Raw genomic sequence first — 16,478 nt, forward strand, 5'->3', positions numbered from 1 at the left:
TTAAAACTATGGATTTGTTTTCAATTATTAGATTTTTTTTTTTTTTTTTTTTTATTGAAAGAGGTCAGCCCATTATATTGATTCAGCAAGCAGTACAAAAACGAAACACCCCTATGGGGCCGACAGAAAGAATCGTTTCTCAGAGTACCCTGAGACTCCTATTCTAAAACAAGAACAAGAACCCAATATACCCCCAGTACACCCACCTTTTAGAAAGTTCACGCACCATTATTTCTAACAAAGACCAAAAGATCTCCGAAGCAAGGATAAAAACCCTCAGAGACCATGATCTTTGCGACCTTGCAAAAATCAAGCAACATTTGGAGTAGAGGATGACTTGTCGCCATCCACTCCATCTTCATTCATCAGGACCTCCCAAACAGAGAGCCTCTGATTCACCTTCACCCACAAGGAAGTCCATTTAATCCATACAGCCCAAACTGATCCTGTTCCATTCCAAAGCCCAGAATGACTACGTATCCCATTGCCATGCCCAAACAAGCCCACGGAAGCAAACCCTAGAAGAGAAAAAGATCTCCCCCACAGTATTGCCGTCGTTGTGATCATGGGTAGGCCGCCACCACAAAATGTCGCCGTCATGAATCCGCCACCACCTTTGCCGGCAGGGAAACACAGGAGACCCAAACCTGCAAAACCGTTGTCGCTCATCAGAGCCAGCCTCGAGCAAACCCAGTCACCGGTCGCCTCTAATCCGCTTGTCACTGGCAAGATTGAAGGCGAGGAGCAACGCACCATCACGGCCCAGATGGCCATCATCTAAGGTTTCGATCCCCCAAGGAGATGAACCCGATCGAAACTTGAAGAGCACCGTGGAATCCCGCCGTGGCCATCAAGGAGATGAGTAGAAAGAGCAGCGCAGCCATCCTTCCATACCCAAGGTACAGGGCCACTTCGTAGCCGAGAAATCTCTCTGTCGAGAGTCAGGGAGTTTGTAGCGCCGCCGCCAATCAACGATGGTGACGACCTTAGGGTTGCACTCGAGGGAGAAAGAGAGAGCATCTTGTTGAAAAATTAAAATTTTGATTTCAATTATTAGATTTATTTGTTCCTCACAGTTTCTCAAAAATAATACGTGAAAAGGTGTGTGTGTGTGTGTGTGTAGAGGCCCGTTCTAGAGATGACCTCCTTACTTTAAGAATTTGTCGATATCACACTCCTTCAAGCAAGCCAAACCTATGATCTGGAATAGCCATTGAAGCACCACCCGCGACTCGTGGAACCACCCATGTACTCAGATCAATGGGGAATACAACTGATGGGTCAAAACCCATGAAGATTGGAGGATGAAAGCCACTGTCACTGCTATCAACCTTCAACCTTAGATCTGCCAATGCTGCCCCATTCGGAACCTCGTCGCCATCCTCTTGGGCAAGGAAATGCAGCTATAAAAAGACACAATTAACCATCTTCCTCATCGTGACCAGAGTAAGAGGAAAGTCTCAAACCCTGAGCCACACATGTAAGTTTGATCGGAGGAGAATAGAAATTCCAAGTTGTCGCCGCTGACCTCAAACTCTCTTTTGAGAGGAAGTTCTCTCGCACCCTCGAGAGCACACACAGAGATGTGTGTGTGTGTGTGCGCGCGCGCGCGTGCATGTCTAATTGTCTATGTATAATATAAATACTAAAAAAGAACAAATGATTGAAAATTGGCTTCTTCTTTTTTAGTGAAAATGTCAATAAACAATTAATAATATTACAACTAAGAATGCAGTACTTATAAAGGACATTCTACTTAGTAAGTAAACACTAATACCATTAGACCAAATGGTACTGGGAAATAATTGATCTCTCTTATTTATGGAAAAAGAGTATGGAACATGGTTCAATCTTACCTGTTCTATTAATGTATTCCGACTACTGACTGAGTAGTCACCCTTTCTTACATAGTATACCGAACAGATCATAACTTGACACTAACGAATTATCAAAATTCCAAGTTACACTGTTACAGTGACCCATAAAAGGAAATATTTGGACTAGCTTATCTTCAGCGTTTAGGATTAGTATATATGGGGTAAACTTCAAACCTAGATTGGAAAAGGGTGTTTCTAAATGTACCCAGCAAGTATCTTTATACACCCAGCCCTAACAAATATTTGTCAAATTTCCAGATTTGCCCCTTTCATTAAACAACTAATAGTAACTGGAAAAAAAAAAAAAGGAACTTGCAGTGTGCATCGTCTTCCCCATAGAACTTGCAGCCATTTGTATCCCCACTACCCTTTCCCCCAATACGAGCCATTTCTTTTCTCTTCCAATATGAGAACTAGAATTAATTTCCAAGAACTAGATGCTTATGCATTCCAAAGAAGAATGGAGGAATATGTAAATATTGATGATATACTCATTGCTAGATATAAATTACAGAGATAAGAAGCCCAACCAAATCTTCTCTTATATAGAATAATAGGAGTAGAAAGTTAGAAACTGAAAATTGAACCTTCATCTGGTTTCTTGTTTAATAGATAAATTCTGAAATTCAGCGATGAAGTGCAGGCTATGCAGCAAACTTTTTTTTTCCTTTCAAATAAAGGATGATATTGGAATAATTGGGTTAATTTTGTTAGGGATGGGTGTAAAAAGATTTTTGCTGGTACATTGAAATACCCATTGGAAAATAATTGTTGGCGTTATTAATTAAGGCCTAACAGTTGTGATCTCAACCATAGATGGAAGGCCCTGTTTAACGGCAAATCATTTCATATTTTCCAAATTATATTACTTATTTGGTAAATCATCTTGGTTAGAAGTCTATAATACATGATAAAAGTAATTTTAGCATGGCACAGATTTAAGGCCTCAAATCTTGAGTCTTATTTGAGTCCCCTTATTACTACCCTACCTAAATTATGACTCGATGATCTTTCAAATCGAGATGAAGATTGCATCAAGCATCAAAATCAAACAAATCAATATACAATACCGTTAATGAGTTTTATGGCTATAAGAACCCTAGCCTATATCCGGTGTTTCCAATGTCCCATGGATTCTCCAGTATTGCTAGTTATTTAAAAGTAGATGAAAGGTCATTAGAGCACTAACAACCGTGGAACGATCAAGAGCTCCTAGATTAGTCTAAACCACTAAATACCCAAATGAAAATTATGGCCAAGATCCACCGGTTTTCAAGACTTTTTACTTTTATATTGTTTCAATGGTGCTAAGAAACACCACAAAAAAGGCACAATCCATAGACCATAATTTTGCAAAGACTGAAAAACCAATAAGTGTAAAATTACAAATCTAATTCAATCTTTTTTTTCTTTCCTCCGTTGAAACCCAAACCTATGGACTATTCAAAGTAATCATCTACTACAATGGACACTTCACACTTCTTCTACTGCAATGCACTCGCATGTGCGAAACCTCAAGACTCATCAACACTCCGCCCAGCCCTCCTCTAGCTCAGGCCTCGCTCTCCTCACTCTCAGTTCTCGTCCGAGCTTCGCATCAACGGCCAGGATCAGCTTCGCCGGCACTCCCGATATCTCCTCCACCCTTCTCAGATTCTGACACCTCGACACCCCTCGGTTCCCGCAGAGTCTCACCCCGAACCAGAACGACGCCGCGAGCGACACTCTCAACGGCACGCCCGGCAGCCGGCCCAAACAAAAGCCCAAAGCATGCAAAGCCGACGACACCACCACCGCCGAATCACCACTCATCCCCAGCCTCTTGCACCAATTTACGAAAGTACCCTCCGCTCTGGCGTCCGCACTCGTCGACGCAGCTCGCGCTCTCTGCACCCTCCTCTTCGTAAACCTACAGGAGAATCTCGCCGGAACGTTCGAATACTTGCCGGAAACACCCGTTACAGAGCTCCCCGATCTCTGCAGACAAACCTTTGTTGTCGTCGTCGCCGTCGTCCCGGTCAATGATTCGGTGCTGGAGACGCATGCCGAGCACGACGACGACGAAAACGAATCCTCGTCGTCTCCGGAGAAATACTCCGGCGAGCAGGATGAGCAGAGCCAGTGAGCATTGGGGACGCCGTCGCCGGAGATCGGGTCTCCGGCGAGGGCTTTGCAATTGGAGCAGAGCGGCTGGCGGACGTGGCGAGCGACGAGGAAGTTGGCGCCGTGAACCCTAGAGTCGCAGCGGAAGCAGAGGAAGGCGGAGTCGGAGGCGCAGTAGAGGGAGGCGTGGTGGTTGCAGAGCTCGCACATCCGATCCTTCATTTTTCGAGAATGTTATCAAGTTGGAGAAGGATATGAACTGTGTATGTTGTTGTGGTGAAGAGAAACGAAGTAATAATGTTGTGGTGTGTTTGTGTGGTTGGAGATGGAATGAGAGGGTTGAAGGAGGGAGAGGTGTAAGGTAAGGGGGGGTTTTAATAGAGAGAAAGGCGGTGGTGAGGAGGAGTGACAGAGAAGAGAGAGAGAGAGAGAGAGAGAGAGTGTGGGGGGAGTTGAGTTTTAATGGTTTTGTTTTTTTTTTTTTGATGAGAGAGTTTTTATGGTTGGAAATGAGCAAAGTAGAGAGAGAGAGAGCAGCCAGCCTTGTGTTTGGTTTCTTGTTTTTGACTCTTTTTTTTTTTTTTTGAAAATAGTTTTTGACTCTTTTTGAGTGGAGGGCTGTGGAGAAATGCATGGGTGGTATTTAAATGAGTTTGTGTGTAATTTGGGATTTGGTTTTAGTGTAACGGACACGGATCTCGGTCTCTGTGTCCACGTAAACCTCGTTGGCCTCGAAACTCGAAACTACTTCAAAAGAAATCCTTACCTTTTGTTTTTTGCATTCTTCAGTCCCTGAACTTTTGGATTTTTATGGAAGTCCCCTGGATGTTTTTGTATTTTTTCTTCTTTCTTTTATCTCTCTATCTCTGTGGATGTCAATTGAAGTATGGTTTATCTATACAATGCAAAATATGAATCGTTAATTTTTTATATATGTAACACTAATAACGAAAAAGAACATTTTTCCCTAAACTCAGCATCTTCTATGTTTGAAAAAGTTGATCATATTGTGCTTGTTTCAAACAGTAGTAGATCAATTAACAGACATATTAATAAGTAAAAGACGTTACTTTTTTCAATTAAAATGAAAATTGTATTGGACATTGACACATTTAGATGAAAGTCTCGAGACATAACGCTACAGTACAAGACAATACACAATTTACGACAACACACTTGATTTCTAAAGACATAAACGTTACATTGAATTACATAACATACAATTTTTTTTTGACATATACTCAATCATATTTTACATTTTAATCGTAACAACTGTGTCAGACAAACATTTAAAATTATAAAAATAGTACTATGATGCAAAAAAAAGGGGAGGAATTCAAATAGTACATTTTGAAGAGGGGAAAACAAGAGAAATGTAAACATGGAGGTGCAATAATCAAAAGATATATGTGGTTTTGCCGCGGAAAATATCTGGGCTCCTCTAACCGTGGGAGAGTAGTACCCCACCACCACAACAACAGCAACAACAAATTCTCCACCACCAGATTAACCAACAACACGTGTCAGAACGCCTCGTGGAATTTTGGAATTTTCTCAGATTTCCAAATATACCCCTCACCATCATTCTTTTTTTTTTTTTTTTTTAGCGGGAAGGAACTCCTTTGCGTAAAGAACGCTCCGAAAGAAACGGGGGCCCACAGAACCGAGTCCGGCGACGTGGTGGAATCTGAGCGGACATAGACTTTTAGGGTTAGGGTTTTAGCCACACAAATTGATGGCAGAAAAGTAAATCACGGGCAGCGGCCCATTGCATGGGCGACACGCGTAAGGCGGAGCTGACGGCTGGTGCAGAACCACGAAGTACCGAGCGGTGGTTGTGAACGAGCATGACGTGATTGGAATGATTTTGGGTGGGGCCACATCTTCCTTGGATCGGAGCTTTCTTACTTTTTTTCTTTTTCTGATCTCTAATTTAAACCATAATCATTTAAATGGCACACACCACAATGGAAAATTCTTCTAAAGGTAAGTTTTATTATTGATACAAGTACGCAAATGAATTATCTTTGATATTATTCCGAACATTTAAAACAATAAATACTAAATATATTATGTTATAAACATTATGTATTTATCGTATTAACACTTTCCAGAAAGTGGATCTAAATTTCTAAAATATCGTGTTTTAACTTTTTTTGAAAAGATATTATGTTCTAACTTATAATAAGAATATTATGCGGTAAAATAATTGATTGTTTTATAAATACAATCATTATGTAGGTTTGAGGTACATGTCGGAATAGATTCAAATTGTGCATTTTAACTAGTCATGACACTTTGCTAGCGAGGTCTCACACTCGTGGTCTGTGCTGAAGGTTTCATCGACGTAAACTTAAAATTCAGTCTACCTTTTAGCCTTTACAAACAAGATTAATCAGTTCATCCATTCCAATGTTGGCCAGAAGGCCTAAAAGTCCGCACGCACCAAACCATGCATGATAAGGCCTGAGCAACTAAGGATAGGACAATAAGACCATCTGCCATCGTATGGTATAAAGGCATATATAGCTTATTCCTCTCTCCCATGGTAAGGCATACTACAATTCTCAAGAAAATTTTTTGCCGTATGGTTTATAGTCCAAGCCATATATGGCTTGCAATCAGGTAAGTCATCTCTATATAATATTTTATTATTTAATTCTTTTATTCCTCTTTTACCCCTCTTCATTCAACTTACAGAATTTTTATTCCATTTGTGTCATTTTTCGGTTTTAATTACAATTTCCTTTTCTCGTGAAATTTTATTTCTAAAAATTTGTCAATAATAAAAACTATACCATTGCGAAGTTCACATTTAGATCTTTCATTTGAGCCTAATATTGAATATATTTGGGTTAAATTATTTTAATACATAATCATGAATTATGTTTTTATAAGAGATAATATATTATAAAATTTTGAAAATTACAATATTAAATAATGGCCTCTTCAAAACCTTCTCGGAGACTAGCTCTGAGCTCGGAAAAAGTACCACACACACTTACATAAAACAAAATAACAAAATGATAATATAAATATAAATAAAACTATTAATCACCACAGTTATAGGACTTTGAATTTGTTTTGTAATTAAGTGTATATATGATCTATGCTTGACTATATGTGTGCACGTAGCCTATGGTTAGGTTAGTTCATCATAATTAGAGAAGCATATAGATGATTTGATTGACTTGCATGCCCTTATATGTGAGCTTTTGTGCCTATATCTATAGTGTATGCATCGTTCATTCACTTATTCTTTCATTAGTGTACAATTTCATGACATTGCGTATCTAGAACTTGCTTGAGACCTCTCGAGGCTACTTGTTAGCTTGCGACATGATGGAAATGATTGAGGCATTATGACTATTTACCACCATGGCCAAAGAAGCATGTGCCCAAAAATATTTACCACTAGATTGCGACTTTGGGCCTATTTATATATTTAGCCTTTTTGTTCATTTGCACCACAAATTCCTACCTAGCCTAAACACTTTTATCCTACCCTTCCATGGTAGTTGGTGAAGTGATTCGAGAGAATGACTTTATGTTTAAGTTCTTCAAAAGAAAGAAAAAAGTCAAAAGTGTGAGGTTACAAAAGAATAAGTGTGTGTTGAGAAAAGAAAGTTCGAAAAAAAAAAAAAAAAGTTCAAAAGAAAAAAAATAGAAAAAGAAAAAGGTGAAAGAAAAAAAAAAGTGTTGAAAAGAAAGGAAAAAAAAAAACTAGCTAGTATTATTTTTGTCTATAGTATAGTGTAGTGTGGGTTGTACATTGGGTTTAGAGTAAGTGAGTTAGCATTCGAAAACAAAAGTCATATATCTCTACAAGAGAGAGTCGCTTCACGAGCTTACATGGACTTTGTATTTTCTTATCCTTCATTTCTATTAGCCACTTGCCCTTAGCCCCATTACAACCAAATAAAAGACCTCTTGATCTTGAATGTTGTGGGCTACCTAGCGGAGATGAGATCGAAGAGCAAGCATATGGCAGTGCATGTTGTGAAATTTCTTTTGAGTGAAACACATATAACCCCTAAACACTTGAGCGGTAATATTTAGTGAACCTTTGTGAGTTTAGTAGGTTATATCGGGTCGTCTATGTGCCTATTTGATTATGGTGGATTGATTTGATTCATGGTCACCACATGCATATACTTGAGCATTTCTTACATGTGTATCCTAATTGCCTTACAAATTCAAAAATCTTAAGTTGTGTTTACATCTACTTCATGGTCATGTATATAATTAGTTCTCCGAGGGTTATGGTTGGAAAGGGTAATACTGCACTATCTTTATGTTTGTGAGTTATTAGATTTTCGGATTATATTTCATTTAATTTGCTTGAGGACAAGCAAAGTCTAAGTGTGGGGGTGTGATTACACGCATTTCTATGCGTATAATTATGTCTAAAACACTCTGATTAAGTTAATCCTCAAGTCAATTATTATGTAATTAATCTATTTTTATTTATTTTGTAGTAAATAAGCGGAGTTGCGGAAACGAGATAAAATGACGCGAAAATGGTGAAGATAGAAGTTTTCGACAAACGGACGAAATTGTCAATGTCTTAATTATGTATTGGTTAATTAGCCAATTAACTAAGCAATCATGCTTTGGTTAATTACCCAAGTAATTAAACGTGCAGCACATGAAGAAAGTTTGGGTCAATTAGCTAGCCATTGCATAATTGTCCACTTGACACGTGGCAAACTTTTCATTCACTAGCCAAACCCATCACCACGGGAACGTCTTCCATGCTCGGAGCTTCTAATGCTCGTTGTAATTGGGTCCACACACGTGAGCTGCACATGTAAATTTATTAAGGGGAGGTGTAGATGGAAAAGGCTATGCCTGTTCCCGGTAAATTTATTTGGATTTTTCTTTCAGCTTCGGGTGAAAAGATTTGTACGTACAAGTGGATGACTTCCCCCAAGCTTGGTTAACTGGTAAGTAAAAAGGAATGGAATTTATGGAGTTGTGTGTAGAAGAAGTAGATCTGGAGGTGCGGCGTATTCCTACGAAGACTGAATCTTGGTACATTTCTGATTTCTCTACAACGGAATGGAACCATGGGCATCAAATTTGTTGAAGGGGAGCCAGGTGATGAAAAACTACTCTGATTCCTCAAGGGCTGAATATCGGAATGAATCAAAGTAGAAGATCTGATCCTTTACATGTTGATGGTAAATAAGTATGACGCTTCAGGCTTTTATAAAACAGTTTAAAACAGAGGAAGCAGCTAAGGATTCTTATTGGTTTTAGTATGAGATTCCAACTCTGATGGGAGAGGTTTAGTCCGATTGCACTCTCATTTCTTTTTCTTATTAATTCATGGCATTTTCTTCTGAAGAAACGCCTGGGTTTGTGCATATTTGGAATAGTTGAATCAAGATCAGTTTTCCCTCTTTGAATTTCAGCAGCAGCTTAGTTCGTTGCTTTTGTCTATATCAGTGTGTATTATCCTGTTACCAAGGAGCAAGAACTCTCACCGAATCCGTCTTCTATTGTTTGATGTTTTGTAATTTTCTTTGGGCACCCTTCCTATATTTATTTATTTTTGGTGGGCTTGTATATACTGTGTACACTTCATAAACCAATTTCTTTTTTCTGGAATAAGATATTTCATTGATAAAAGCAGAGTAATTACATAACAGAATTACATCATAGGCTAATATGGCCTCAAAATAGAGGTCTACGCCCAGACATTAGCAAACATATGAAGCATCTACATCAAGAGCATAACTAAGCCATAGAGGTTCTGCTTCCTTGGCAATTCTGTGTGAAGCATAATTGCATTCTCTACCAACATGTCTCCATTTGATAGATTCAAAGGATCCACCAGCTCATTAATTTCATCCACCAATGCACGACATTTTCACTTAAATCAGCTCCAGCAGTGATCACTTGATTGAACCCAAATTTAAGAAAATCATGAACATATCTGAATTGACAAACGGAACACAAGCCAAAGATTAAACAACAATAATTCATCATGACTGAACCCAAATTGATATAAAAAGAAGTTTGTACCTATACTACATATACATGATTGTCTGATCATGAGACGCCCGTAATAGCATCCATCTAAGCCTGAAAGCTCTATAAACCTGTGAAGAGAGGAAACAAAAAGAAACAGCATACCAAATTCAGAATCATGAAAATAACAGAGATGCAGGACTGCTTCAGACGCAAGCTTAAAGCAGCGGTTTGATGATCTAGGAGGAGTTCGACCAGAATAGGACCGGTCTGGCCAGAACAGAATGTAGACCAGGTTAGATTCTCTCTCACGATAAGCAAAATAAAAGGGAGAACTGGAAAAACACAAATGACAAAGCGATGATGAAACTTAAAAGTGTCTGTGTATACCTGGAATTGGGTCGCCTCGCTTTTTGCCTCTGGACCTTGCTCTGCATCCTGATGACTCTGATTCCTCCACCACTGTCGATTACGATGACTACTACTACCACTGCATGTGATGGGCTCGTCTCTTTAACCATTCGTGCTGAGCGAATTTGCATTGCTCGGACTTTGGATTTGAGCTCCTTCGATAGGCCGGAAGGGAGGAACAGAGAGAAAGAGAGAGTAATTCAACAATAGAGGAAACTATTTTCTTTTATTATCATTGAATCGATGAGGGGAAATATGAAGGTAAAGTGGGCAGGATTTTAAGTTGAGCTCAAAATTTTGCCGCCATGATAGGCGGGAATTTTCTTTGGACTATTTTTCAAAGCTAGAAATTAATGATTTCTAAAATTCTCACATTTCTAAAAATCATAATAAATAACTTGGGTGTCCCGAAAATTCTCACCGACTCATTGTGACGTGTATTTTATTATTGTATATCAAGTCTTATATTCATCAATAGTCTTACAATTTGAAGTGTGGAGTTAATAAAAATAAGAAAAAAAACCTAGTCAGTTGACAGAATTTTGAACCAAAAGCTTAAAATAATGTATTTGTCACAATACCTGTTAATACGCTATAAATATATGGGTAATGTCAAATTTAACGATTTCTAATTTCAATTTTTTGGATTGCACAAAATCGTTGTCTGTCTACTAATGTGGTATAACTAGTTTATTAGTTGTAATGAAAAGTATAGCTTTTATGAGCAACAATGTGTATGAAATAGACTTCATCAAAATCGACCGTAGGATATTGTCATGATAAGAAGAAATAGTTATGGTCAAAATTTCAGCTATTTTCGTCGTCGTTTAGATCTCGATCTACTAGGTTAACTCTAAATCCAAAATACACATAAAACTAATATGCTCATAACCGCTCATTCGCAACGTGTTTTTTTGATCTGTCAACTCTCATACTCTCATGGGTATGAGGTATATCAAATAATGTAAAAATTTTGAAAAGTTTATCTCCTCGTGGTTTAGCTCTCCTGAGTGAAGTATAGGTGTATATAAGGTTGACTGCTTTATTTGATATCAAAATGACGGCAGATCGGGCTAATCTTTTTACACAATACCTACTCATACTCTATAAATTTATCGATTCCCAATTTTGATTATTTGGACTGCACAAAATCCTTATATGTCTACTAATGTAGTTTAACTAGTTTATTAGTTGTATCGAAAAGTATACCTTCTATGAGCAACAAAGCGGAGGAAATAGACTTCATCAAAATCGACCGTTGGATGTTTCCATGATTAGAAGAAATAGTTATGGTCAAAATTTCAGCTGTTTTCGTCGTCGTTTAGGTCTCGATCTACTAGGTCAACCCTAAACCCTAAATACCACATAAAACTAATATGCTTATAACCGCTCACTCGTAACTTATTTTTTTGATCTGTCAGCTATCACACTCTCGTGGGTAGGAGCTGTATCAAATAATGTAAAAATTTTGGGAATTTTATCTCCTCAATGGTCGACTCCCCTTAGGGAAGTAGAAGCTTTTAAAGGATTGATCGGTTTATTTCATGTCAAAATGACGGCGGATTGGGTTAATTTTTTTACACAATGCATACTAATACGCTATAAATAGATGGGTAATATCAAATTTATCGATTTTCAATTTTGATTTTTTGGATTGCACAAAATTCTCATATGTCTACTAATGTGGTATAACTAGCTTATTAGTTGTGAAGTATACCTTCCATGAGCAACAATGTGTAGGAAATAGACTTTATCAAAATCGACCGTAGGATGTTATCATAACAAGAAGAAATGGTTATGGTCAAAATTTCAGCTATTTTCGTCGTCGTTTGGGTCTCGATCTAGTAGGTCAACCATAAACCTTAAATACAACATAAAACTAATATGCTCATAACCGCTCACTCGTAACTTATTTTTTCGATCTGTCAGCTTTCACGCTCTCGTGAGTAGGAGCTATATCAAATAATGTAAAAATTTAGAGAATTTTATCTCATCAAGGGTCGGCTCCCCTTAGGGAAGTAGAAGCTTTTAAAGGGTTGACCGGTTTATTTTATATCGAAATGACGGCGAATTGGGTTAATTTTTTTATACAATACCTATCAATATGCTATAAATAGATGGGTAATATCAAATTTATCGATTTTTTATTTTGATTTTTTGGATTGCACAAAATTCTTATATGTTCACTAATGTGGTATAACTAGCTTATAGTTGTAATGACAAGTATACATTCTATGAGCAACAATGTGTAGGAAATAGACTTCATCAAAATCGACGATAGGATGTTATCATAACAAGAAGAAATTGTTATTATAACTAATGTGGTATAACTAGCTTATTAGTTGTAATGAAAAGTATACATTCCATGAGCAACAATGTGTAGGAAATAGACTTTATCAAAATTGACCGTAGGATGTTATTATAACAAGAAGAAATTGTTATGGTCAAAATTTCAGCTATTTTCGTCGTCGTTTGGGTCTCGATCTAGTAGGTCAACCCTAAACCTTAAATACCACATAAAACTAATATGCTCATAACCGCTCACTCGTAACTTATTTTTTCGATCTGTCAGCTCTCACACTCTCGTGGGTAGGAGCTATATCAACTAATGTAAAAATTTCGGGAATTTTATCTCATCAAGGGTCGGCTCCCCTTAGGAAAGTAGAAGCTTTTAAAGGGTTGACCGGTTCATTTCATGTCAAAATGACGGCGGGTCGGGTTAATTTTTGTACACAATGCCTATCAATACGCTATAAATAGATGGGTAATGTCAAATTTATCGATTTCCAATTTTAATTTTTTGTATTGCACAAAATTCTTATATGTCTACTAATGTGGTATAACTAGTTTATTAGTTGTATTGAAAAGTATACCTTCTATGAGCAACGATGTGTAGGAAATAGAATTTATCAAAATTGACCGTAGGATGTTATCATGATAAGAAGGAATGGTTATGGTCAAAATTTCAGCTATTTTCGTCGCCGTTAGGGTCTCGATCTATTAGGTCAACCTTAAACCCTAAATACCACGTATAACTAATATGCTCAGAACCGCTCACTCGCAACATCTTTTTTTAATCTGTCACCTCTCACACTCTCGTCTCTATGAGCTATACCAACTAATGTAAAAATTTTAGAAAGTTTATCTACTCGTGATTAAGCTCCCCTTAGGGAGTTATAAGTGCATAAATGTAGATGAGATTTAGCAATCACACAAAACCCAGAAAGTCGTAACAAGCGGAAAAATTAGATGAGATTTGTAAAATGTAGAGCAGAAAATTGACGTAGATCGAGAGTCGTAAAACTAGAGAGTTGATGTAATACCCGAGACATTTTAGAAATAACTAATTTTATTTGCATATTATATTTAGTGATAAGAACTTATTAGCATAGAATATCTTTCTCGCATAAGAAATGTTATGAAACCACGAGAGAATAGGTTAAATATTTTCTTATTATCTCAATAAATTTGAGAATTTATTCACAAACATAAATGAGTTATTCTTAATAAATGAAGAAATTGACTATTATTACTTTTATCAAGAAATTAAATATCTTCATATAATAAATATGTGTGGGTTTCTAAGCCTACGAGGGGCTATTATTTTTGGTTGACACATAGAAAAATCGGGAGAGACCCAGAGGCTTCGGGAAAAAAAAAGAGAAGAGAGAGAAAGCTCAGAGTTCTGCCTGTTCTGGAGAAGGAGAGTAAGCTCGAGAGAGAGAGAACGAGAGCTCGGTGCTCTCAGAACCGAAACACGACCCGACCGAGGAAACCCAGCCAGAGCGCCGACCTCCGGCCACCGATCGACGACGCAAGACCCCCAGTCCCTCCGACTAGTCGACGCCGTAGCGCCTGTGGCCTTGGATCGCCCATGCACGGGACGAGGAGGGCGACTCGACGGTGAAAAGTGGTGACTGCTCTGGCGAGTTTCCGCCATTTCCGGCCACCGTCTGAGCTTCTTGTGCTTTTCCGACTATCCTGGCCTTGGCTTCCACTTCGACTACGCCTGTAGACGAGGAATCGAGAAGTTTTATGGATTGTAGAGCGAGAACCGTCAATTCATCTCCATTCCAGTTTCAACAGAGAGCTCGGGAAGCTGAGTTTGAATGACTGAAGTGGGATTCCGATTTTCCGAGGTATAATCTCGATCTGATGTTACAAATGGTACTCTGGGATAATCAGATATTAATCCCTGAGAATTGAGAATTCGGGTTGGGTTGTTACAGTTGAAATTTATAGAAGTTAAGAAGAACTCACTAGGCTAGCTGCTAACTGCGAGTAGACAAAAATTGGGGATTTGAGAAAGAGTTTCGCCGATGTCAACAAATTGGAGTTGAACCCATTCTGGAATTGAAATAGCCTAACATAAATTTGGAGGAGGGAGACGAGAACGATGTCGTTTCATTCGCTGGGATATCCATGGCTACCCATCGGCGATGAAGAATGTCCAGTGACCATTTGAGGATGAGCTGTGAGCCTGTGACAAATAAGTGATTCCCAAATCCTTCTGATTTTTTACTAACAAGTTACAGTAATTTTTCAACCAAAAGAGAATAGAAGAGCAGGTCATCCGGTTGACATTTTGCACCATTAGATTTTAAACTTCATATCCAACGATCCAGAATAAGGTGACGTGCCCAAGCATTGCAAGCTCGGAGCACGGAAGAATTTTCGCATCACCACGTGACCTTGTTTACCAGCCAAAACCCTTCTCTCTCCTCCCATATATATTCATTCAATCACACACTCACCCGAAGACACACAGAGACAGCGCCGCACCACAAAACAGAGGCAGCCCTTTGGGCTGCTCTCTTCCCCATCCTTCTCCACCATTTTCTATATTTTCTTTAGTTTTATTTAGGAATTTGAAGGATTACTCACCCAAAGCTTCAATGATTCATCAAAGGCTTCTACCTCTACAAGATTCAAGACTTGGGTAATTGTGAGAGTTGTAATTCAAGGATAGTCATGCTAGCTTTCTAGCTATTTGTGGCTACCCTTGTTTTCTCCTACACTTCTATACTCTTTTCTCTTTGAATTTTGTAATCTTGATGTCTATGATTATGGGTTGTGAGTAATTTCCTTGTTGGGGGTTAGGGTTGTGTGCCCTAGCCCAAATTTTGTGTAAAAGATGCTTATTTTAATGTAATGATGCAATTTTCATATGATAGATGCTTATATCTATTTTTGTTGGGTTAAATTGCATGTCTAGGAACCTAGTCAACTCTAGGGTGTGTATTTTGAGCATGTCTAGGACGGAGTTAGAGGCTTGACCCTCTCTAATTCCTAAGCTAGAAACCTTCAATTTCGTATTTGAGGGGTTATAAGCATGGTGATTTACACCCGTTGCGTGATTGCGCGTGCGGGTCGCTTAGTAGTCTAATTCCTCGATCTCTAGGCCTCTTGATGTGAATTAGGGACCCTTGAACCGGCTCTAATTCATGTCAAGTGAGTTCCTACGACCCTTGAACCGGAGTAGGAATACCATGAAAGGGAATTTCGGTCCTTGAGCATTGAACCGCCTTGGATACGACTACCGCCAAAGTAGGAAATATGCATCTACATTAGATTAGCTTCCGACACATAAGATTTGGGTGAAGGAACCTCCCTAGCACCTGACTTCCCATCTATTTTGTTTACACTTTTATTAATTTCTTTGCATTTTTATTAATTTCTTTACATTTCATTACATTTTGTTAATCTAAAATTATCTCTCAAAATATTGAAACTCCGACTCATTGTAAATAATCATCACTAGACTCTTAGTTTTGATTAGGCTTTGGTTTTCACCAAAGCCGAGCATTGCTAAGGCTTGGTGCCTTAGATTAGCCTTTTTATTTGTTTTATTTTCTTTATTTGCTTAGTGACTTTAGTTCCGACTACCCAAGGATTGTGGGTTAGCCACTAATCCCCGTGGTACGATAAACTTTGGGCTAAATACTTCCCTATCTTGACACGATTCGTACGCTTGCAAAAAAAAAAAAAAATACCGTGCCACGATCTATGAAACTAGAAATCAAATCCTTCTCGTTTCAAAAAAATAAGATCCTTCGAGTGAAGGGAAAAGGAACCATCCCTCCAAACTGCACTATGTCGTGAAATCCAGTC

At 38.3% G+C, this 16,478-nt stretch overlaps 2 protein-coding genes across 2 annotated transcripts; both read right to left on the reverse strand.

Annotated features, from left to right (window-relative positions):
• Positions 1-3,217: 3,217 nt before the first annotated feature.
• Positions 3,218-4,421, reverse strand: LOC133742618 (B-box zinc finger protein 32-like). Its single transcript, XM_062170309.1, has one exon. It carries the CDS (start codon positions 4,200-4,202, stop codon positions 3,402-3,404), a length of 801 nt encoding a protein of 266 aa, XP_062026293.1. The 5' UTR covers positions 4,203-4,421; the 3' UTR covers positions 3,218-3,401.
• A 5,480-nt stretch (positions 4,422-9,901) lies between these two features.
• On the reverse strand, positions 9,902-10,477 carry LOC133711610 (uncharacterized). Its single transcript, XM_062137713.1, has 2 exons — positions 10,347-10,477; positions 9,902-10,087 (listed from the first exon to the last, which is right to left on the reverse strand). The coding sequence occupies exons 1-2, from the start codon at positions 10,475-10,477 to the stop codon at positions 9,910-9,912; spliced, it is 309 nt and encodes a 102-aa protein (XP_061993697.1). The 3' UTR covers positions 9,902-9,909.
• Between the last annotated feature and the right edge of the window lie 6,001 nt (positions 10,478-16,478).

The sequence above is a fragment of the Rosa rugosa genome, chromosome 1 (assembly GCF_958449725.1).
Source record: "Rosa rugosa chromosome 1, drRosRugo1.1, whole genome shotgun sequence".
NCBI classification, from domain to species: Eukaryota; Viridiplantae; Streptophyta; class Magnoliopsida; order Rosales; family Rosaceae; genus Rosa; species Rosa rugosa.